General features: G+C 46.2%; 1 protein-coding gene and 1 pseudogene across 2 annotated transcripts; both read left to right on the top strand.

Moving 5' to 3' along the window:
• The first annotated feature begins 11,483 nt into the window (after positions 1–11,483).
• LOC127487902 (serine/arginine-rich splicing factor 11 pseudogene) lies at positions 11,484–14,136 on the top strand (annotated as a pseudogene). Its single transcript, XR_016226133.1, has one exon. The product of XR_016226133.1 is annotated as a serine/arginine-rich splicing factor 11 pseudogene (transcript).
• A 6,977-nt stretch (positions 14,137–21,113) lies between these two features.
• LOC138846916 (protein FRG2-like) lies at positions 21,114–22,776 on the top strand. The gene is made up of 3 exons (XM_089320803.1): positions 21,114–21,168; positions 21,947–22,021; positions 22,535–22,776. The coding sequence occupies exons 1-3, from the start codon at positions 21,114–21,116 to the stop codon at positions 22,774–22,776; spliced, it is 372 nt and encodes a 123-aa protein (XP_089176929.1).
• The last annotated feature ends 902 nt before the right edge of the window (positions 22,777–23,678 follow it).

Genomic DNA, 23,678 nt, shown 5'->3' with positions numbered 1-23,678 from the left:
TCTCCCCTTCCATTCACATCAGGATTCATTTTCGATTCTCTTTATATACAGAAGATCAGTATAGCATACATTAAGTAAAGATTTCAACAGTTTGCTCCCATACAGAAACATAAAGTGAAAAATACTGTTTGAGTACTCGTTATGGTATTAAATCTCAATGTACAGCACACTAAGGACAAAGTTCCTACATGAGGAGTAAGTGCACAGTGACTCCTGTTGTTGACTTAACAAATTGACACTCTTGTTTATGGCATCAGTAATCACCCTAGGCTCCTGTCATGAGCTGCCAAGGTTATGGAAGCCCCCTGAGTACACTGACTCCGATCATTTTTAGACAAGGCCATGGTCAAAGTGGAAGTTCTCTCCTTCCTTCAGAGAAAGGCACCTCCTTCTTTGCAGACACATGAAAAAATGTTCAAGATCACTAGCAATCAGGGAAATGCAAATCAAAACCACAGTGAGGTTCCACCTCACCCCAGTTAGAATGGCTCACATTCAGAAATCTACCAACAATAGATGCTGGAGAGGATGTGGGGAAAAAGGGACATGAACCCACTGTTGGTGGGAATGCAGACTGGTGAAGCCACTATGGAAGTCAGTCTGGAGATTCCTCAGAAACCTGAATATAACCCTACCATCCAACCCAGCCATCCCACTCCTTGGAATTTACCCAAAGGAAATTAAATTGGCAAACAAAAAAGCAGTCTGCACATTAATGTTTATTGCAGCTCAATTCATAATAGCTAAGACCTGGAACCAACCCAAATGCACATCAAGAGTAGACTGGATAAAGAAATTATGAGACCAATTTAATTTAATAGAAGTTTTATTTATTTAAACGAATGAATTCTTTCTTTATTGTGACTTAGTAATGGTGACACAGGGAGAGGCAAAAAGAGAGTGAGAAATTTCATCTGCTGGTTCTCTTTGCAAATGGCTGAGTGGCTGGGGCTGTTCAAGGCAAAAACTAGGAGCCTAGAACTCCAACAGATTTCTCACACGTGTGTCAGTGTACCAGGTACTTGGATCTTCACCCATGGCTTTGGCAGGCACATTAGCATGGATCTAGATCAGAAGCAGAACAGCCAGGATGTGAACCCACACCTCTATAGACTATGCTGCCGTGCCAAATAGTGGCTTAACCTACATAGCTACAATTTGGCTAGTTCTGTGTCAATTTTTGAACCCATGCTGAGATCAGTAAATAGCACAGAGTATTTATTATTTACAGAGAGAAGTCGAGACAGATAGAGAGAGGTCTTCCATCCACTGGTTCACTCCCCAGTTGGCCTCAATGTCCTGAGCTGCACCTGTCAGAGGCTAGGTGTGAGGAGCTTCTTCCAGGTCTCTCACACGGAAGCAGGGGCCCAAGGACTTGGTCCATCTTTGGCTGTTTTCCCTGGTCACAGCACAGAGCTGAATAAGAATTGGAGCAGCCAGGTCTCCAACCAGCACCCATATGGGATGATGGTACTTCTCAGGCCATGGTGTTAACCTTCTGAGCAACAGCACCAGCCCTGCACTGATTAGGTTTTTTTTTTCTTTGACAGAAAGAGTTAGACAGTAAGAGAGAGACAGAGAGAAAGGCCTTCCCTGCCCAGGGCTGGCTCCTGCTGGCCACATGTATAGTACAGCAATGCTCACTAGTAGTCCCAGTGTATGGAAAGAGTGTAAGTACCCATTGACAGATGGATGAGTCTGGATGTGTTATCCATTTGAAATAGTATATTTCTATGTTACATTGTATGCTTGAGGCTACTTCATAGGTTTATGGAAAAACAGATTCACACAAATTAATTTCATATGTAGAATTTCATTTCTTTCTTTCTTTAATTTATTTATTGACACAGTGATGGGGAGAAAGGGAGAGAGAGAGAGAGAGGGAGAGTGAGTGAAGGAGAGAGAAAATTTTTCATCTTCTGGTTCCCTTCCCAAATGGCTGAATGGATGGAGCTTGTCAAGGCAGAAATCAGGAGCTGGGAATTCCATTCAGAGCTCTTTCAAGATTAATACAAGCTCAACATCTTGGATCGTCATCTGATGCTTTGGCGGGCACAGTAGAAGGGAGCTGAAACAGAAGCAGAGCAGTTAGAACTTGAATGTGAATCCATTATTCAATGATGCTGTTCCAAATTGTGGCTTAACTCACAGTGCTGCCATGTGGCCTGCCCAGTTACAATTTTTGAATCAAAGCAGATGTTTTAAATAATGCATGTGTTCCACAGACTCATTTTAACCCTCACTAATTAACTAATTTAGAGACCAGGAGGGAGAGAGAGAGAGAAGGAGAGGGAGATCAAGAGATGCACACAGAGACAGAGGGATGGAGAGGTGATATCTGCTGGTTCATTATCTTAAGCCTCTTCAGTTAGAGTTGGGACATTGACTCTAGGAGCTGAAATCTCAATCTAGGTTTCTCTTGAGCGTGGCAGGGTTTCAACTACCTGAGTTGTCATTTCTTTGAAGAATTATTTATTTTATTTGAAAGGCAGAGTTACAGAGAGACAAAGGCAGAAACAGAGAGAGAGAGAGGGAGAGAGATCAACCATCAGCTGGCTCACTCCCCAAATGGCCATAATGGCCACAGTTTGGCTGATCTGAAGCTGGGAGACAGGAGCTTCTTCTGGGTCTCCCATGAGGGTTCAGAGGTGCAAGTGCTTGGGCCATCCTCTGCTACTTTCCCAGGTGAACAAGCAGGGAGCTGGTTCAGAAGTGGAGCAGCTGGGACTCAGGCAGTGGCTACACCTGCTATGCCACAGTGCTGAAATGGAGTTGACACTTTTATATCCCAGGATGTTCACCAGCATAAAGTTGTAATCAGGGGTCAGGTGGGACTAGAAGCCCGCCACCCTGAAATGAGCTGCAGGTGTCTAATCTCCTGGTTTAACTGCTAGGTGAGATTTGGGACACATAAAGTCTTTGAAGTTCCCTTGAGTTCACAGAAACACACACAGGAGTGACACAGTAGCAAGGCCAACAGCACTAAGGTATGATGACGGCCCAGGTGTCCTCAGCTAAACTGTGGGTGCTGAGCACCTTCTACAGAGTGTCCTGAGCTTCCAGGGTGACTAGGGAGATTGAGGTTGGGTCAGCTCCCCATGCGGCTGGAATTTTTCTGCAGAGAAATCAGTGACTGATGAGATTTAAACACCCTCAGGCGGTGACCAATGAAGTTGTAACCAGACACCCTCAGATGATCTCACTTATTCTAATTTGACACGTTGAAATGCCTTTTTCACTTTCTATATACCTTTGAATATTAGGACTTACATTGCAACTTGTCACAATTGATTATTTAGAGATGGTCATTACTGAGCAGCTAGGATTTCTTAGCATGTGTAGATAAAATTTAATCTTATTGATTATTTGATTGTCTTCATTTGGAAGACTTTTCTAAACATGTGTATAGGCTGCTTGTTTGATTCTGCAGCATGAGATCTAGGCAGGGCCTTAATAACACTTTTGAGTGGTGATTGGGCTGGAAATGAAATGGGGACCAGTGCCTACCTTTCAGTCTGTGTGCCCTCTAACACTGTGTGCCTGCATTGAATACAATGATAGGACCTCTCATCAGGGTCACATCACCACCACAAATGAAAACTTAAGCATGCACTGGTGATCCACAGGAGAATGGAATCCCACTCTCCAATGGGCATGAGCACCACCCTGAGGAGGGGCTTTAAAAGGCAGATGCAGCACATCTTTGAATACCTTGTTTCTACTTGTGGTTGTGTGATTTTCTTTTTTTTTAAGATTTTCTTTATTTTACTTGGGAGGTAGAGTTTGAGACAGTAAGAGGGAGAGACAGAGAGAAATGTCTTCCCTATGTTGGTTCATTCCACAAATGGCTGCAATAGCTAGAGCTACACCAATCTGAAGCCAGGAGACAGGCAGAGGTTTAACCGACTGCACCACTGTGCTGGGCCTGGCTGTGTGATTTTCAGCATTTAGCATTGGAGCACGGGTGTGTCATGGTTGGCCATTCCCTAACACCATGGCTGATCCCTACTCAGGGTTGCAGTTTTAGGCAACATTTTGAGCTGCACACACAGAATTTTCCACATGAGGCTGCCCTTCTCACCCCATGGAACTTACAATTTAGACAAGGCAGGCTAGAAAATAAATCTTTCTAAAATTATGGGGCCGGCATTTTGGTGTAACGGGATGCCACCATCCCATTAGGGCACTGGTTCACATCCTGTCTGTTCCACTTCTGATCCAGAACCCTACTAATGAGCCAGGGTAAGCAGTGAAGGATGGCACATGTACTTGGACCTCTGCACCCATGTGGAAAACTCACATAACTCTCCTGGCACCTGACTTCTGCCTGAACCACCACAGGTAATGGCAGCCATTTGGGAGTGAACCAGCAGAATGAAGACATCTCGCCAACTCTCCCACTCTCTTTCTGTAACTCTTTTTCAAATAAACAAAAATAAATGTTTCAAAATAAAGAAATAGCAGGTATGAAATGCATTATTTCATAAAGAAGCTTTTTTTTCCCCATTCACTCTTCATTGCAGAAGGTCAGAGTTCATGCATTGTGATGGTGCAGCCTGTAAGAACTGAAAAAACTGAGAAAGCTCTCCAGGCATAAAATTCTCCCTGCAGCAAATGAGATTTTTCTGGAATTAACTTTACAAGGAGAAAGGTGTGGGTGGCCACATGGCCCAACCACCAGTGTCAAGCTCCACCCCCTTCCTATTGGGATTCCCTGTTCCTACTTCCCTCCCTGCTCCTGGGCAAAGTTTTAAAAGGACCTGTTCCTGAACATGTCTCTCTCTCTCTCCTTTGCTCTCACCAGGACCATCTCCATCCCTATCCACATCTCCATCTCCTGACCTCTGTCTCTGTCTCTGCCTCTCCCTAATGCTTTCATACTGCCTCTTTTCATTCATTGCCCCTTCCCTCCAGCCTGTCAGGTTTCCCCAATAAACTCTTTCTCTAAAAGAGAGAGAGAGAGAGAGAGAGAGAGAGAGAGAGAGGAAATATATATGAGAGAGAGAGAAGGCTGCCACAACAACAAAAAAGAAAGTTCTGAGCCTGCATGGCGGGTGATTGTGTTAGAGTGGAAATAAAATGTCAGACTACTGTGGGATTCTCAAGTCCTAAATGTGTGTTTTTAACCATATCTTGAGAACAATAAATGTCCTTTAAGGAACACAAGCGTTTTTACATTTTACAGACTTAAATGTAGTCTCCATCAAAAATCATCAAAATAAGCTGGCTAGACATATATGAAACTGTGAAGTAATTTTATTAAACACTCACGTAGCTGAGAAATGTATCTCAGTACAAATACATTAAACCTCATAACTCTTAAGGAGTAATAGCTGCCAGACTGACAAAATTCAAAAGCAAAAATTTCCCTATTTGGTATCAGCAAAGTGCCTTCACGTGTGTTTTTCCTGATATGACTTATGAACATCAAACCAGTATCTGAAAAGAGATTAACATCACTCATCATCCGGGAGAGGCAAATTAGAACTATAGGCAGAGTTTGTCACACTTCTTAAAATGGATGCCTCTTTATTTATTTATTTTCATTGGCTTACTTTATTTTTCTTTCACTTTTATTTAATGAATATAAACTTCCAAAGGAAAAAGACACATTAGTTTATTTAAGAGCCGGCGAGAGAAAGAGAGAGAGAGAGTAAGAGAAGTAGAGCGGGCAGAATGAGCAAGTTAGAGAGAGACAGCTGGAGGTCTTCCACATAATCACTCATTCCGCCAAGTTCCTGCCCCAGCTGTGGCTGGGTTGGGCAGAAGTGGGAGCCAGGGACTCTTCAGGAATACATGCAGGGCAGGGATCCAAGATTTGACCAGCGTCAGCTGCCTTGCAGATGCATTCCCAGGAAGCTTGATTGGAAGGGGAGTGTCCGGGACTCCAACAGGCCCACTGCAGTGGATTGGGGCATGGCAAGCCACAGCCTCACCTGCTGCATCATGAATCCGACCCCAGGTGTTATTTTAAAATGTCAAAGACTGCTGTAAATCGCCATCTTTGCATTGTTGTGGGGTCCAGCTCCCCACTCATCCACCGCCTCTGCTGCCGTGGAATCCCGCAGCTTGGGCCCCAGTCTCTGCACTCTTGCCATGTCAAACCAGACCAGCCTGGCCTGACACCCGCTCCCAGATCACCACCAAGGACTTACAGAGAACAAGGACGTCCTGGACGAGGCTGGCAACGGAAGAGACGCCCCTGCCAAATGGGAGCGCTCACGAGGACAATGGGGAGTAGGAGGCGCACAAGGAGGTAGAGGAAGAAGGTGGAGAGGAGGAGGGCGTGGAGGAAGAGGGCCATGGAGAGGAAGAGGATGGAGACGAAGGTGAGGAGGCCGAGGCAGCTCCAGGAAATGGGCACCTGAAGATGATGAAGATGACTCGACAGCAGAAAAGGAAAAATAAAAATGAAAAGTAAATAAAAGGCAGCAGGGACCTGTTCCACTTCTGGTCTCAGAATCTCAACGTGATCACTTTGGAGCAGAGGCCGCGGCCGCCCGCGGCAGCGCCCCCTGCCGACGACGCGCTCTCTGCACCTCCCAACCAAGATCAAGTGTGTTTGCAACAGGGTAGAGAAAAAAAATTAGCTATGCTTTTATCTGAAAAGTACTTCAGGAAGGAAAGTTCCTTTCTATTTTTCCCTTTTTTACGATTTGTATTTGCGTACATTTTTAATGATCTTGGGATGAAAAACCAGCCTGCAGGGTGTTCTCTGTATGCTTCTGACTGTACTTGTGTTGTGACCATGTTCATTTACATCTCAGAGGAGAAAAAAAACTGTAAAAGAGCAAAATCAACAACAACAGAAAATCTTGTATCAAGCCTTCCTCTTTGTTTTTATTTGTTTGTACTTAGCTGTATAGTAAGTTTTTGGTTTGTTTGGTAGAGTGGGCTAAGCATCTGCTTGTGGTGCCAGAATCCCATCTGCATGCCAGGTTCGAGTCTCACATACCCCTCTTCTAAGCCAGCTCTCTGCAATGGCCGGGGAAAGCATTAGAAAGGGGCCCCAAAGCTCAGACCCTTGCACCTGCATGGGAGAGATGGGAGAAACTCCTGGCTCTCAGCTACAGCTCTTTAGGCCATTTCCAGAGGAACTAGCAGAACCAAGATCTTTCTCTGTTTCTCCCTCTGTCTGAAACTCTATCTCTCAAATAAAGAAAATTCCCCCACCACAAACCAAAAGATTGTTCTTTTTTCTTTTTTTGTCTATGAAGTTTCTGTTTACTTTTTGCTTTTGGTCTTTGATGTACTTGTGAAACATGTTATCCAACAAGAAACCAGAATTTTATTTTCTTGTGTTGTTCTAAAAAAAGTATAAGACATGTAGATTAGAATATGGGTAGAGGTCTTATCCAGTGTTGCTGGAATATATGTTACTACATCCATTATGGAAAACAATGGAGAGGTTTTATCCAAGCTAAAAATTTAGCTTTCCTCAGAATAGTATAAGAAATAATTATCAAAGGAATAAAGCCATTTTAAATTAAAACTGCTATAGATCCTGCAATCCCTATCCTGGGTATAAATCCAAATGAATGAAATCTCTGTGTAGAGAGAGAAGGCGCCCCATGAATAATTGTACAGCAATGCTGACTCATAGTGCCAATGTATGGAAACAGTGTAAGTACCCATCGGCAGACAGATGAGTGAGTATGTGCTCTCCATATGAAATATTATATCTCTAGGTTGCTATGTGGCCATGAGGCTTCCTCATAAGTTTATGGAAAAACAAGATTTACACAAATTAATTTCATATATGGAATTTCATTTATTTATTTAATTTATGGACACATAGGATGGTGAGAAAGAGAGAGAGAGAGACAGACAAAGAGTGGGAGAGAGAGAGGGAGAGAAGGAGAGAATTTTTCATGTGCTGGTTTCCCTCCCAAATGGCTGAATGGCAGGAGCTTGTCAACACAAAAGTCAGGAGCCTGGAATTCCATGGAGGGTGATTACATGATTAATACAGGCAGATGAACTTGGATCATCATCTGAAGCTTTGGCAGGCATAATAGAAGGGAGCTGAATCAGAAGCAAAGCAGCCAGAACTTGAATGCACATCCCTTTATTCAATGATGCTGTTCCAAAATGGGGCTTAAATCACAATGCCGCAATGTGGCCTGCCCTGTTACAATTTTTAATCTATGCAGATATTTTGCATAATGCATGTGTTCCACAGACTCATTTTAACTCAAATTTATTAACTAATTTAGAGATGGGGGAGAGAGAGAGAAGGAGAGGGAGATCAAGAGATGCACACAGAGACACAGAGGGACAGAGAGGTCATATCTGCTGGTTCATTATCAAAAACCTCTTTAGTTAGAGTTGGGACATTGACTCCAGGAGCTGAAATCTCAATCTAGGTTTCTCTTGAGAGTGGCAGTGTTTCAACTACCTGAGTGTTCATTTCTTTGAAGAATTATTTATTTTATTTGAAAGGCAGAGCTACAGAGAGACAAAGACAGAGACAGAGAGGGCAGAAAGAGAGAGCAAGTGAGAAAGAGAAAGAAAGAACAACCAACAGCTGGTTCATCCCCCAAATGGCCATAATGGCCACAGCTTGGCTGCTCCAAAGCTGGGAGACAGGAGCTTCTTCTGGGTCTCCCATGAGGGTTCAGAGGTCCAAGTCCTTGGGCCATCCTCTGCTACTTTCCCAAGTGAACAAGCAGGGAGCTGGTTCAGAAGTGGAGCAGCTGGGACTCAGGCAGTGGCTATACCTGGTATGCCACAGTGCAGAAATGGAGTTGACACTTTTGTATCCCAGGACATGCATTAGCAGGAAGTTATAATCAGGGGTCTGATTGGACTAGAAACCAGGCATCCTGAAATGAGCTCGGGTTTCTAATCTCCTTGTTTAACTTTTAAGTGAGATATAAGCCCCATAAAGGCTCTGAAGTTCCATTGATTTTACAGATACACACACTGGAAGGACACAGTAGGAAGTCACAGAGCAATAAGGTATGATCATGGCCCAGGTTTCCTCCTCAGCCAGACTGTGGGTGCTGAACACCCCTGCAGAGCATCGTGGGCTCCCATGGTGACTGGGGAGAGCAAGTGTGTGGTTAGCTACCCATCTTATCCAGGTGGACATTCTACTCCCTAGGTGCCCAGGAATTGATGCCTGACAAGGTTTTATTTTTGTTCTTTATGGATTTCTTTAATAGTTGCAAGTCAGAGTTACACAGAGAGAGGAGAGGCAGAGAGAGAGAGAGAGGCCTTCCATCCAATAGTTTATGCCTCAATTGGCCTTAAGGGCTGGAACTAGGCCTATTGGAATCCAGAGGTCAGGGGATTCTTCCGGGTCTCCCACGAGGGTACAGGGGCCAAGGACTTGTGCCATCCTCTGCTGCTTTCCCAGGTCACAGCAGAGAGCTGGATAAGAATTGGAGCATCCAGGTCTCGAACCAGTGCCCAAATGGGATGCTGGCTCTTCAGGCCAGGGTTTTAACATGCTGAGCCACAGTGCCAGGCCTGCACTGATTAGGGTTGTTTTGTTTTTTTTTTTTTGTTTGTTTGTTTGTTTGTTTGTTTTTGACAGGCAGAGTTAGACAGTGAGAGACAGAGAGCCAGAAAGTTCTTCCTTTTCTATTGGTTCACCCCCCAAATGGCTGCTATGCCAGCATGCTGGGGTCGGACCCTGAGCTGATCCAGAGCAAGGAGCTTCCTCCTGGTCTCCCATGCATGTGTAGGGCCCCAGGGCTTGGGCCATCCTCCACTGCCCTCCCAGTCTACAGCAGAGTGCTGGACTGGAAGAGGAGCAACCGGGACAGAATCCAGAGCCCACCCAGACTAGAATCTGAGGATTAGCCAAGTGAGCCAGGGCTCCAGCCCTAATTAGGTTTTAAAAACACCTTCAGGTGGTGACTGATGAGATTGTAACCAGACATTGTAACCTGATGAGTGAATGTGCTATCCATAAGAAATATTATATTTCCAGGAGTAAGAAGATTCTTCCGGGGCACCCACGTGAGTGCAGGGGCCCAAGGGCTTGGATCATTTACTAATGCTTTTCCAGTCACAGCAGAGAGCTGGAAAAGTATTGGAGCAGCCAAGTGTTGAACCAGCATGCATATGGGATGCTGGTGCTTCAGGCCAGGGTGCTAACCTGCTGAGCCACAGTGCCAGGCCTAGACTGATAAGGTGTGAAACAAACACCTTCAGGCAGAGACTGAAGAGATTGTACCAGACACCCTCAGGTGATCTCACTTAATCTAATTTGGCACAATGGAATGCCTTTTTTCACATCTCACATACCTTTGAATATTAACATTTATGTTGTGAACCTGACACAATTGATTTTTTGATATTGTCATTGCTGAACGGCTAGACTTCTTGGTTGTTTCTATAAAATTTAATCCTACTGATTATTCTCTTCATATGGAAAACATTTCCTTTTATCTCTTCCTTACTTTTACTGATGTCTTTACTCATTTGAAAGGCAAACCTATGTGGAGGCAGAGGCAGAGAGAGAACGTTCTTCCATCTGATGGTGCACTCCCCATATGGCTACAATGGCAGGAGCTGAGCCAATCTGAAGCCAGGAGCCAGGAGCCTCCTGCTGGTCTCCCACTTGGGTGCAGGGGCCCAAGGACCTGGGCCATCCTCCACTTCTCTGCCAGACCACAGCAGAGAGCTGGATAGGAAGTGGAGTAGCTGGGACAGGAACCGGCATCCATGTGGCATGCCAGCACTTCAGGTGGCAGCTTTACTGGCTATGCCACAGCACCGGATCCAAGTGGGAAACTGTTCTAGAAATGTCAACATGCAGCTTGTTTGATTCTGCAGCTGGAAATCTAGGCAGGGTCTTATTGACACTTTTGGGTGGTAATTGGGTGTGGGGAGCAACTCGGACTAGACTAAGTTACTGGAATTAAGACTTATTCTATGCATCTGCTCTCCCACAATATGGCGCTGGGAGAGGAGGAAACAGCTTCTACACAGCTGCCTCCAGTTCAACCAATAAACTGTAGGACCTGCTCCTGATTGGAGGAGAGCAGCATACTCGGCATTTGCGTAGCAGAGTTGGGATTGGTGGAAGAGGACTATAAAGGAGGAGCGAGACAACATGCACCAGGAGCATCTATCTGAAGGAACATCTAAGAGGAACACCTGTGCAGCCCCCGAGAGAGCTGGCCGGTGGTATGCCGCTCCCCCGCGGAAGTGGGGAAAGTGGCAGGGGGCCCGCCCCTCCACGGAGGTGGAGGGACAGTAGCCAACCCGGGAAGAACCAGCAGCAAACCCGGGGAGGGGCGAGCAGACAAAAGAACAACGCAGGGTCCTGTGTCATTCCTCCACGAAGACGGGGAGCGACATAATGGTGCTGTGACTCGGATAGGAAACCTAGGAGGGAAGAAACGGGAAGAAGTGGGAAAATACCAGAGAGAGAGACTAGCAAAGAGCCTAGGGAAAAGCCGGATGGAAAAGGTGCCGGAAGAAGCTATTGAAAGCCTAGGCATAGACTCGGATATGGACTGTGGGAAAGAAGTTAGGATTTTATGAGCAACACTACCGTCGTCCCCAGCACTGCGGGCCCAGGCCCCAGCGGCGGGCCCGGTGGCGGAGGTGGTGGTGGCGGCGGCGGAGGCGGCGGCACCGAGGTAATCCAGGTGACTAATGTCTCCCCGAGCGCTAGCTCTGAGCAGATGCGGACTCTCTTCGGTTTCCTAGGCAAGATCGACGAACTGCGCCTCTTCCCGCCAGATGATTCACCTCTGCCAGTCTCATCTCGTGTGTGCTTTGTTAAATTCCATGATCCAGACTCAGCAGTTGTGGCACAGCATCTGACAAACACTGTATTCGTTGACAGAGCTTTGATAGTCGTACCATATGCAGAAGGAGTTATTCCTGATGAGACTAAGGCTTTGTCTCTGTTGGCACCAGCTAATGCAGTGGCAGGTCTTCTGCCTGGTGGTGGACTCCTGCCTACCCCTAACCCTCTTACCCAGATTGGCGCTGTTCCTTTGGCTGCTTTGGGAGCTCCTACTCTTGATCCTGCCCTTGCTGCACTAGGGCTTCCTGGAGCAAACTTGAACTCTCAGTCTCTTGCCGCAGATCAGTTGCTGAAGCTCATGAGTACTGTTGATCCCAAGTTGAATCATGTAGCTGCTGGTCTTGTTTCACCAAGTCTGAAATCTGATACCTCTAGTAAAGAAATAGAGGAGGCTATGAAAAGAGTACGAGAAGCACAGTCCCTGATTTCTGCTGCTATAGAACCAGATAAGAAAGAAGAAAAAAGAAGGCATTCAAGATCAAGATCACGTTCCAGGAGGAGGAGGACTCCTTCATCTTCTAGGCACAGGCGATCAAGAAGCAGATCAAGGAGGCGATCACATTCTAAGTCAAGGAGTAGACGACGATCCAAAAGTCCAAGACGGAGAAGATCTCATTCCAGAGAGAGAGGTAGAAGGTCAAGGAGCACATCAAAAACCAGAGACAAAAAGAAAGAAGACAAAGAAAAAAAACGTTCCAAAACACCACCAAAAAGTTACAGTACAGCCAGACGTTCTAGAAGTGCAAGCAGAGATAGACAACGACGACGAAGCAGGAGTGTAACAAGATCTCCTAAAAAACCCAGGTCTCCTAAACGAAAATTGTCTCGCTCACCATCCCCTAGGAGACATAAAAAGGAGAAGAAGAAAGATAAAGACAAAGAAAGAAGCAGAGACGAAAGGGAACGATCAACAAGCAAGAAGAAGAAAAGTAAAGATAAGGAAAAGGAACGGGAAAGAAAATCAGAGAGTGATAAAGATGTAAAACAGGTTACATGGGATTATGATGAAGAGGAACAGGGATATGACAGCGAGAAAGAGAAAAAAGAGGAGAAGAAACCAGTTGAAGCTGGTTCACCTAAAACTAAGGAATGTTCTGTGGAAAAGGGAGCTGGTGATTCGCTAAGAGAATCCAAAGTGAACGGGGATGACCATCATGAAGAAGACATGGATATGAGTGACTGAATGCTGCCTCTTTGGGACTCCAACTGTATACATGCATCAGTGTCATTCCTTTGTGTGATTTCTTAATGCTGTATTTGTTCATCTCAAACCTAGATGTATACAGCTGAGTTATAAATGGTTATAAAGCTTCTGACATTGATATTAGTTATTTACATCAAAAAGCTTTTAGAAAAATGGTACATGGGTAAACAATTCTTGTCATGGTGAAATCTGACTGAGTAAGCAGTTTTACTATTCTAGTGCTGCTTCTTAAATACAAATGAAAAGCTGCATGCATCTACAGCAGGCATGGATTGTTTATGTTGTATGATCTCCTTTCTTAAGTAAGTTCTCTTAGAGTATTTCTAGAATTTGATTCATTGCCATAATAGAGCCATGTAGGGAATGCACTGATTGCATGTTACTGTGGCAAGAATATCCTAAATGTCATTAAAATCTTCCAACATGATGGATCTACTTATGGTCTTGTTTGTTGACATGACAAATTAACATTGTTAGATTACATCTGGAAATGAGCATTTGAGATAGATAATCCTTTGAAGCCTTATGGCTAAATTTTTGTGGCTTTCGTTTAACTTTGAAAGGTTGTCTGTATATGCACTAACCTTTTTTGATGGCTAATTAGGCTTTAATTACAGAAATAAGATTTCAAATAAAACTGTCTTTGGCAGTGAGTAAATAGCTTATTTTGAAGTAGAGTTGTATGCTTTTTCATAAGGTGTTTGGGGATTTTTTTTTTCTGAAATAATTTATTCCACGTCTACATCAGTGAAAGCTCTCCAACTATTCGGAGTTCATCTGTAAAATAAAGTTCTCTCTTGTTCTGATTTTCAAAGTTTTAAACTCATTGATGAAAAAGAGGGTAGTGCATTTTAAATTGACCTTCATATGCTTTTAAAATAAGACAAATCTACTTGATAATGTACTTTTTATTTGATCTCCAGATGTATAAAACCAATAAATTTGTGTTAACTATTACTGCAGTAGTAATCATATGCACACAGTGATTCCATGTTATATGCAAAGTAGTTAGGCAACTGTTCCTAGTTACAGGAGTTTCAAGCTTCACTTTTGTGCAGCAAATACAAAAGTAGGCTACAGTCTGTGCCATGTTGATGTACAGTTTCTGAAATTGTTTTACAAGACTTTGATAATAAAACCCTTAAACTTAAAAAAAAAAGAAGTTAGGATTTAAAGTGAAAGCAAGAAGAAACTTAGACTCAGATACGGACTGCAGGTTGAAAGCGAAAGTGAAACCTAGAAGGAACACCACGGACTGTGGGGAGAGGCCAGGAGAAATGAGAGGGGAATATTGTTGTTGGAAGAAAAGTTAGGGAAACATACCGGGTAGAGAAAAATGTTAGGGAAATTGAAGCCGCGGGGGCAGGCCGAGGCGAAGACATAAGCTATCTTGGAATTCTTCAAGTCAGCCCGGGGAGCAAAAGGCGAAAATCTGGAACCAGAGGCAGAGACGTGGGCCACCAGGTTGGAATTCACCAGGTTAGCCCAGGGAACTTAGACTGAATGCCGGTGGCAGAAACGTGAGCTGAGCTGTGTGACTCGCAGAAGCCGCCGCGCGCAGAGAGAGCGCGCGGGGCACAAGTCGGGAGAGCGCACGGGGCATGGATAGATAGGGAACGTGGGGCTAGCGCGAAGGCCGTGGTGCGGGCGCGAAGGCCATGGAGACCGCGGAGCACGCGCAACCGAGCCGCGCAGAGCCGGGAACACGCCGCAGGGCGAGGCGCCGAGAAGCAGCCTCGGGGCGGGCGCCAGGATGCCACAGGGATAAGAGAAACAGAAGTTTAGAAGTAAAATGAGAGAAATAGGAATGCTGGCAGATAGAAGTAAAATAGGAGAAATAGGAATGCCCGGAGATAGAGAAATAGAGAAAAATAAGGCCTCCCCACAACACGGCAATGAGAGAGCTTGGATTCGGTCTGCCTGATTAGTAAGACGATAAGCACCTGTGGGCGGCTGCAGGTCACCGAAGACAGGCACGTTATCAACATCAATAAGTCTCCCCATAAGACGGCAATGAGAGGGCTTGGATTCGGTTTGCCTGATAGGGCTTGTAAGCACCTGCAGGCAGTTCTAGCAGAGCGGAGCATGCACTGCAGGGCACCGAACACAGCCACGCATCAGCGCCTAAAAACCTCCTCACAACATGGCGAAGAGAGGACCCGGATTCGGTTTGCCTGATTGGTAGGGCTTGTAAGCACCTGTGGGCAACTCTAGCAAGCAGAGCAGAGTGTGTGCCACGGGGAACTGAAGACAGGCGCGTATCAATGCCAAAAATAAAAGGAAAGGGGGATCTGTGGGGAGCAACTCGGACTAGACTAAGTTACTGGAATTAAGACATTCTATGCATCTGCTCTCCCATAATATGGCGCTGGGAGAGGAGGAAACAGCTTCTACACAGCTGCCTCCAGTTCAACCGATAAGCAGCAGGAGCTGACTCTGATTGGAGGAGAGCAGCGTACTCGGCGTGTGGGTAGCAGAGTTGGGATTGGTGGAAGAGGACTATAAAGGAGGAGAGAGACAACATGCACCAGGAACATCTATCTGAAGGAACATCTAAGAGGAACACCTGTGCAGCCCCCGAGAGAGCCGGCCGGCGGTATGCCGCTCCCCCGCGGAAGTGGGGAAAGTGGCAGGGGGCCCGCCCCTCCACGGAGGTGGAGGGACGGTAGCCAACCCGGGAAGAACCAGCAGCAAACCCGGGGAGGGCCGAGCAGACAAAAGAACAACGCAGGGTCCTGTGTTGTTCCTCCAAGAAGACGGGGAGCGACAATTGGGCTGGTAGAGATGGGGTCCAGTCCCCTACCTTTTGTCCCAGTGTCCTCTCACACTGTATTTCTGCACTGGACACTAAAAACGAACCTTACATTCGCGTCACACCACCACCACCACCACAGGTGAAAACTGATGCGTGCACTGGTGATTGACAGGATAAAGGAATTCCTCCCTCCAATAGGCATGAGCCCCGCCCTCAGGAGGGGCTTTAAAAGGCAGATGGAGCAGGGCTATCCTCCCTCTCTGCACACTTGAGCCTGGAACCTTGAACTTCAGGATGGCACAGGAAAGTGCAGACCAGGAAGCTCTTGGGCTCTCAGTTGAGCTGCCCTCTCCCCACAAAGGTCTTTTCAAGATGGGGGCACAGATGAAGAGGAGCAACCACCACAAGGACAAGGTGAGACACTGTTTTCTGATTTCCCTGAGAGCTGCCTGCAAAGGCAAGGTAGGTCCTTGGGATGTCAGGGTGAGTGCGGAAGGTGGTTTGGAACCTGGCAACTGGTCTGTGTGTGTGATAGAGGGTTTCATTTTGAAGTGGGAAATGGGAAATAGCTGGTAGCTCCAGGGGCCTAGTGAGAAATGTGGCAGCAATGAACCTATGGAACTCTAATGTGCTCATTTCCCTTTGATGCTGGCTTAACTGGCTCAGCCAACAGGATGCCAGAAACTTGAAATCTGAGACAAAACGGGGCCAGGGGACAAAATGCATACATGTTATTAGTTTTTCAATCTCATGACCAATATCTGAGACATGTAACTAAAGAAGGAACGTTTCTTTCAAACCACATTTTGGAAATTCACAAGAAAAGTCTTCATGTCCCTAATAGTTCATGACCCGAATGCTCTGGCATTTTACGAGGAGTATGGCAGAAGGAAGGAGTATGGAGGAAAACTCACATGACAATCCAATCTGTCAGGGAGCTTGCTGTGCACGTGATCTCTCCTTATTCAGATACCAAGATTCCAACAGCCGGACTCCTCCTTCCCAACATCACCCAGTCTAAACATTGTCCACGTCTCAGGTTATTCCCCACCCTTGATCCATTTCTATTTTCATTAGATTTCCCCTTAATGATTTTTCTTAAAGAGATTTACTTATCTGAAAGAGGTACACAGAAGGAGAAGGAGAAGCAGAGTTTGAGAGAGATCTTCCACCTGCTGGTTCACTCCCAATTGGTAGCAACAGCCAAAGCTGTGCTCGTCTGTAACCAGGAGCCAGGAGCTTCTTCCACATCTCCTTCAAGGGTGCAGGGGCTCAAGCACTTGAGCTATCTTCCACTGCTTTCCCAGGCCATAGCAGAGAGCTGGATTGGAAGTGGAGCAGCTGGGACTCGAACCAGTTCTGTAATGGGATGGCAGCACTGCAGACCGTGGGTTTTCCTTCTATGCCACAGAGCTGGCCCCTTCCCCTTAACACTTGAAGTATATAGTTCGATTTTGTAGACAAAGAGATTCACAAACAACCTTTGGAGGACACAAATTTTATACACGTGGGGAACTTTTATTTTATTTCGTGGGGAAACTCAGTCATACGTACTCTCTTTTGATGGAGGATCAAAGCCCAGTCCACATGAGGAGAAGTCCCAGGAAAGGAAGCTCAGAGGCAGAAGCAGCGTTGCCAGAGCAGGTCAGTTCAGACTCACCTGGAGCGAGAAGGTCATAGGGTGCTGTGGCACAGTCTTCTCTGGGAGACAGGGGCCCTGAGACCAGATGGGTCACCAGCACCTCAGAGATGCTGGGGTACGGGGACCAGAAGGGAAGGGAGCACTGGTGGGAGGTGCTGCTCCCTGTGTCCTGGATAGACCTGGGCTGTGGCTGTGCCTTTGGAGGCAGGCACTCCAACTCCCTGTGTTTTGCAGAATCAGAGTCCAGCTGTGACGGGGTGAGCTCCAGGAAGAGGCAATCAGTTCTGAGGACAGCAGCCACACGATGACAAGTAGCATCGTACTTTCTCTACCTAGAGGGTCAGGACCAGGGAGCTTATCCAAGGTTGGGAAGGGAGGGGTTGTCAGAGATTGAGAGCAGTTTAGAGATCCCGAGAGCATGTGAGGAGGAGGATGGGTGCTGCCTGGGTTCCTGCTGGAGTCCATTGTGGGGAAGGAAGTGCAGGATTCGGTGGGGTTCACGTGAAGGGGGCAGGACTTAGGTTTTAGGGCCCAAGGAGCTGTGCTGAGTGTCTCCCGTGTGTCTCTGCAGGCAGCTGTGTGCAAGAGCTCAGCGTGACTTTGCAAAAGAAAGCAAAACCTTCGGACGATGGAAATGACAGAGGAATTCAGGAGGCGCATGTGGAACCTCGCAGGGGATCCTCCAGGGCCCGCCCTGGGCACAAGAGGATGCACAGTTCCAGGTCCCCAGCAGACCATCCACCGCCCCTTCGGAAGAGCCTGGTAACCTCCCTGCGCTCTGTGTCTGAGGTCATTTATGAAGATTTAGCCCGGGTGCAGGCGCAGCAGGCGCAGTTCCCGCTGACCCAGGAGCAGCTATTTGCTCTGGCACAGCTCCACGGGCATATATGCAGTGTCATGCAGAGCTGCTATGCGCTGGCCTCGCAGGCGGCCTGGGCCTTCCCTGCCCAGGGCTGGCTCCTCCGGGTCCAAGCCCCGGCTTCGGCCTCGGCCCCAGCCCCGGCCCTGGAGCGCATGCCTGCTGTCCAGTCGCGGGCACCTGCTCAGAGCTCCTCCCAGGAGGGGGAAGGCTAGCCCTCTGCTTAGCAGGAAGAACCTGAGGCACACAGGGCATCAGACTAATCTTGTGCTGGGGAGCCCGCATGGTGGACACTAGAGGGCGCATCTCTGACACACAGAAAGACTTGCTGCTGCTACTTCTCCGCAAGCCCAGCAGAGACCCTGTAGTGGGGATGAGCTGAAGCCTGAGGGAATCTGGGTGGCCATAGGAAAGGAACTGGAGCGACTTCCTTGGAATCAGGAACCTGTTGTGTCCTTGAGGAGGCCATGACAGAAGAATGTCGGTTTTTACATTACCAATCTGAATCCTTGTAACTGACTTGAATTTTTAAATGAAGCACATATTAAGAGGTCATCATTGACACTTGTGCATTTTTGTCAATGTAAAGTTTTCTACCTGGAGAAGCTCTGGGGAAGTGCTGTGCTCAGGAGGACTCTGAGGGGAGATGACAGGGTGGGTCTGTGTGAGACAGGGCCTCAGAACGAGTGGGTGTCTGAGGGTGGGCAGAGACGGTACCCAGACGTCTGAAACCAGTGTTGATCAAGCGTGGACAGTTTCTTGCCCCACCGGAATTTGACGCCGTGACTGTGTGATTTTATTCTGCTGAAACCACTTTCAATTGATAACATAAGTTTCAGATGTTAGAGATGAATAAGATGTGTTATCTTCATAAAATTAGTTTCGTGTATTTATATGAACATGGGTACATGAATGTTCTTCCAAATCTTAATAAAAAAGAATTGAAGACAAATTTAATTTAATAGAAGTTTTATTGATTTAAACGAATGAATTCTTTATTTATTGTGACTTAGTAATGGTCACAGAGGGAGAGGCAAAAAGAGAGTGAGAAATTTCATCTGCTGGTTCTCTCGGCAAATGGCTGATTGGCTGGGGCTGTTCAAGGCAAAAACTAGGAGCCTAGAACTCCAACAGATTTCTCACGCGTGTGTCAGTGTACCGGGTACTTGGATCTTCACCCATGGCTTTGGCAGGCACATTAGCAGGGATCTAGATCAGAAGCAGAGCAGCCAGGATGTGAACCCACACCTCTATAGACTATGCTGCCGTGCCAAATAGTGGCTTAACCTACATAGCTACAATTTGGCTAGTTCTGTGTCAATTTTTGAACCCATGCTGAGATCAGTAAATAGCGCAGAGTATTTATTATTTACGGAGAGAAGTCGAGACAGATAGAGAGAGGTCTTCCATCCACTGGTTCACTCCCCAGTTGGCCTCAATGGCCTGAGCTGCACCTGTCAGAGGCTAGGTGTGAGGAGCTTCTTCCAGGTCTCCCACATGGAAGCAGGGGCCCAAGGACCTCGGCCATCTTCTGCTGTTTTCCTAGACCATAGCAGAGACATGGATCAGGAGAAGAGCACCCAGAGGTAGAACCAGTGCCCATATGGGATGCTGTTACTTCAGGCCAGGGCTTTAACCCACTGCACCACAGTGCCAGCCCCCAACCTTGTGTTTTGATTGTTGGCCTGAGTCCATGGGCAGGGTCCAAAGCTCTGTGTTACAATCATGGCCCTGTTCTCCTCCTCAGCTAGACCTTTGGTGCTGAGCACCCTCTACAATGCTTCCTGGCCTCCCAGGATGACTAGGGAGTATGAGGCAAATGGCCAGTTACCATTTCCAGCTGGGTTTTCTGCTATCCCAGGCATCAGTTGTTAATTAGGTTTTAACCAAAAGCTCTGAGAATCTCACTTGATCTAATCATGGCCATCACTTTCAAGATAAATGAACTTTTTTTTAATTTTCATCTACTTTTTTTATTATCAACTATGTGTGTTTGTATAACATTGACTCTGTTTTCCCTCAGAAACATTTTAGTTAAATTATACAAATTTCATAATTACAACTTTAGAAATACAGTGATTTTTTTCCCCACCATATGCACCACCATCCCTCTTTCCCCTCCCTTTCCTATGCCCATTCTTATTTTTTACTAAGATCTATTTTGAATTATCTTTATAAACATATGATTAATTCTATGTTAAGAAAAGAGTTCAACAATAGTATAAAAAAAAACTTCCTCAGTAGTCGAGAAAAAGAAAAAGAGCTGTTCAAAGCCATTGCTTCTCAAGGTGTCAATTTCACTTCTATAGATTGGTTTTAAGTGATTTATTAGTTATCACAGGTCAGGCAGAACATTTGGTATTTGTCCTTTGGTGATTGGCTTATTCCACTAACTACATTGACTAATTTGAAATTTGTCATTTCTGAACATTTGGGAATTTAAACACATCTGTTCAAAATTTAACAGTATTTATTATTCTATCATGTGCCAAACATTTGTAAAAATGCCAACATCCTCATTGATCCTGCAACTTGAAATTAGGGCAGGGTCAGAAAAATGCTTCAGCATGGTAACTGGGCTGGAATTCAGATCAGGACCAGTTCTGTCCCTGTGCCCTCTAGTTCTATTATCCTGATTTTTGGCACAAAGATTGGACATTACATCTGGGTCCCCACTCCAGCCACAGACCAAAGATTTTTATTGAGACACTGGTCATCAACAGTAGAAAGGAATGTCTTCCACCCATAGAAGAGAGCCATGACCAGAGCAGAGGCTTTAAAAGGTAGATGGAGAAGGGCCATCCTCACTCTTTGGACACTTGAGTTCAGGATGGGACTGGGAATTGAGAGCATGCCCCTGAGCAACCTCCTTCCCCGCAGATGTCTCTTAAAGATGAGAGCACAGATGAGGAAGGGCAATTACTGGAAGGAAAAGGTGAGACACTTGCTTCTGATTTCTCTGAGCTATGTGCAGAGTCAAGGTAGAGATGTGAGATGTCTGCAAGGAATGTGGAAGGTGATATGGAATCAGGAAACTGAGTTGTGTATCTTTGGGTGGGTGTAATTTTGAAATGGGGAATGGGAAATGGCTTGAAGCTCCAAGATATATTGAGAAATGTGGCAATGAACCTGTGACCCCTAATCTTTTTGTTTGCCTTTGACACTGGTATAACAGGGCTAAGGTAACAAAATGACTCGGAAACATGAATCAGGGACAAATCTGGAGAACTCCATGTGTCTGGAAGTTATTAGATTTTCATTCCTATAACAAATATGGGGGAGAAGGTACTAAGGAAGGAAGGTTCACTTTAATCCACATTTTGAAACTTCACAGTAAAAGGCTGGGTGACCCATGAGTTTGATAATCCCTTTATTCTGGCCTCTGATGAAGGTGGCTGGAAGTGCCAAGGAAAATCACATGATAATCCAGGAAGCAAATGTGATTTCCCCTTGTACAGACACCTTGATTCCAACAGGGGGTTCCATTGTGACAACATAATCCAATCCCAGCATTTCCAGTCACCCTCAGCATGAGAATTAGATCAACACTCCACTCTTGCTCAATTTCCATTATTGTTACCATTAATCATTTAAGCATTAACAGAAGACTTTTGGGACAAAGAGAATAATATACTGGATGTGAGTGGACAGGAAAACTTAGATCCGAGTTATATTATGGGGAAAGTCAGTCACTTGGACTCCTTTTGATCTAGGATCAGAGCCCAATGCCAGTGAGGAGATGTCCCAGACTACTAAGCTCAAAGCCAGAAACAGCATTTTTGGATCAGGTAAGATGTGATGGTCCTGAAGTGAGGAGGGACAAAATATGGTATGACACAGTCTCCTGTGTCAGGGAACAGTGATCTGGTTGGCAGCCAGGACTTCTAAATACTGCAGTGTGGGGAACAGAGGTGAAGGCAGAATTGGTGGCAAATGGTGCTCCTTGCGTGTTCTGGATGGAAGAGGGTTGTGGCAGTCCATCTGGAGGCCACCACTCAAACTCTCTATCTCAGAATCTGAATCTAGCTGTGATAGGGTGAACTCTAAGAATAGGAAAATCAGTTCGAAGGACAGTCGTCATGTCAGCATAGAGTGGATCTTGCTTTCCCCACCTCGGGGCAGCGTTGGGCTGGAAGGTGATTGTTAGGGTCTGAGTGGTTGAGAAGAGGATGGTGCAGCCTTCTGGAGTCCAGGGGGTGGGGGAGAAGGGAAGAGTTAGGTGGGGTTCACTTGAAGGCACCTGAATTCAGACTTTAGAGCCCAAGGAACCAATACTGGTCTCTTGGGTGTGTTTTACGCAGGCAACTGTGTGTATATGCTCAGTGTGACTTTGCAAAGGAGGCAGAAACCTTCGGACTCTGGAAACCACACAGAAATTCAGCAAGCTCCTGATGACCATCACAGGGGATCCTGGACGGTCCACCCTGGGCACAAGACGAAGCACAGATCCTGGTCCCAAGCAGACCAACCACCACCCTTTGGGGAGAATCTGATAACCTCTCTGCACTCTCTGCCGGAGGCAGTTTATGAAGATGTTGCATGAGCACAGGTGCAGCAGGAGCAGTTCCTGTGGATCCAGGAGCAGCTGTGCACACTGGAGCAGCTTCCTGGGTCTCTACGTGCAGCTCTGCACTGGCCTCACAGGCATCCTGGGCTGTGCTGCTCAGTGCTTGCTCCTTCTGGCCCCTCAGCCTGAGCTCTGCAGTCGTTCACTCGCTTGTGTTCATAGCTTCACCAGGGATGAGAAAGGCCAGTCACACACTGTGCAGGTGGCAACTGAGGCAGGCAGAGGATTCGATTAGTTGTGCTGCCAGCTTGGGTCATGTTCAGTAGTGGATGTATCTCTGGTGGAGACAAAGACTTGCTTTTGCTCCTTCTCAGGATGACCCGCGGAGACCCAATATTCAGGAATTGTTGATTGGTGACAGAATGGGGGCAGTACTGGGAAAGCAACTTGATTGACATCCTCAGAATTATAAACCTGTTTAACCTAGGTGTATGATGGCGAGAATGTTAAATTTCATGTTAATCGTTGGTTGTCTTGCAACAGTCATACTTAAAAAAAAAAAAGATTTATGGGAGCTGGCACCATGGTGCAATAGTTTAATCCTCTGCCTGTGGCACTGGCATCCGATACAGACACCGGTTCTAGTCCCGGCTGCTCTCTTCCAATCCAGCTCTCTGTTATAACCTGGGAAAGCAGTAGAAGACAGCGTGAGTGCTTGTGCCCCACACCCACATGGGAGGCTGGGAAGATGCAGCTGGCTCCTTGCTTTGGATTGGTGCAGCTTCAGCCATTGCAGCCATCTGGGGAGTGAACCAGCAGAAGGAAGACCATTCTCTGTCTCTCCCTCTCACTGTCTGTAACTCTACCTCTCAAATAAATAAATAAAAGATCTTTTAAAATATTTATTTATTTGAAAGAGTTACAGAGAGAGGTAGAGA

This window comes from Oryctolagus cuniculus, chromosome 19 (genome assembly GCF_051225735.1).
Source record: "Oryctolagus cuniculus isolate XC-2025 breed Fujian yellow rabbit chromosome 19, ASM5122573v1, whole genome shotgun sequence".
NCBI classification, from domain to species: Eukaryota; Metazoa; Chordata; class Mammalia; order Lagomorpha; family Leporidae; genus Oryctolagus; species Oryctolagus cuniculus.
The sequence above is the reverse complement of the archived record's forward strand: the minus strand, read 5'-3'. Positions and strand labels throughout refer to the sequence as shown.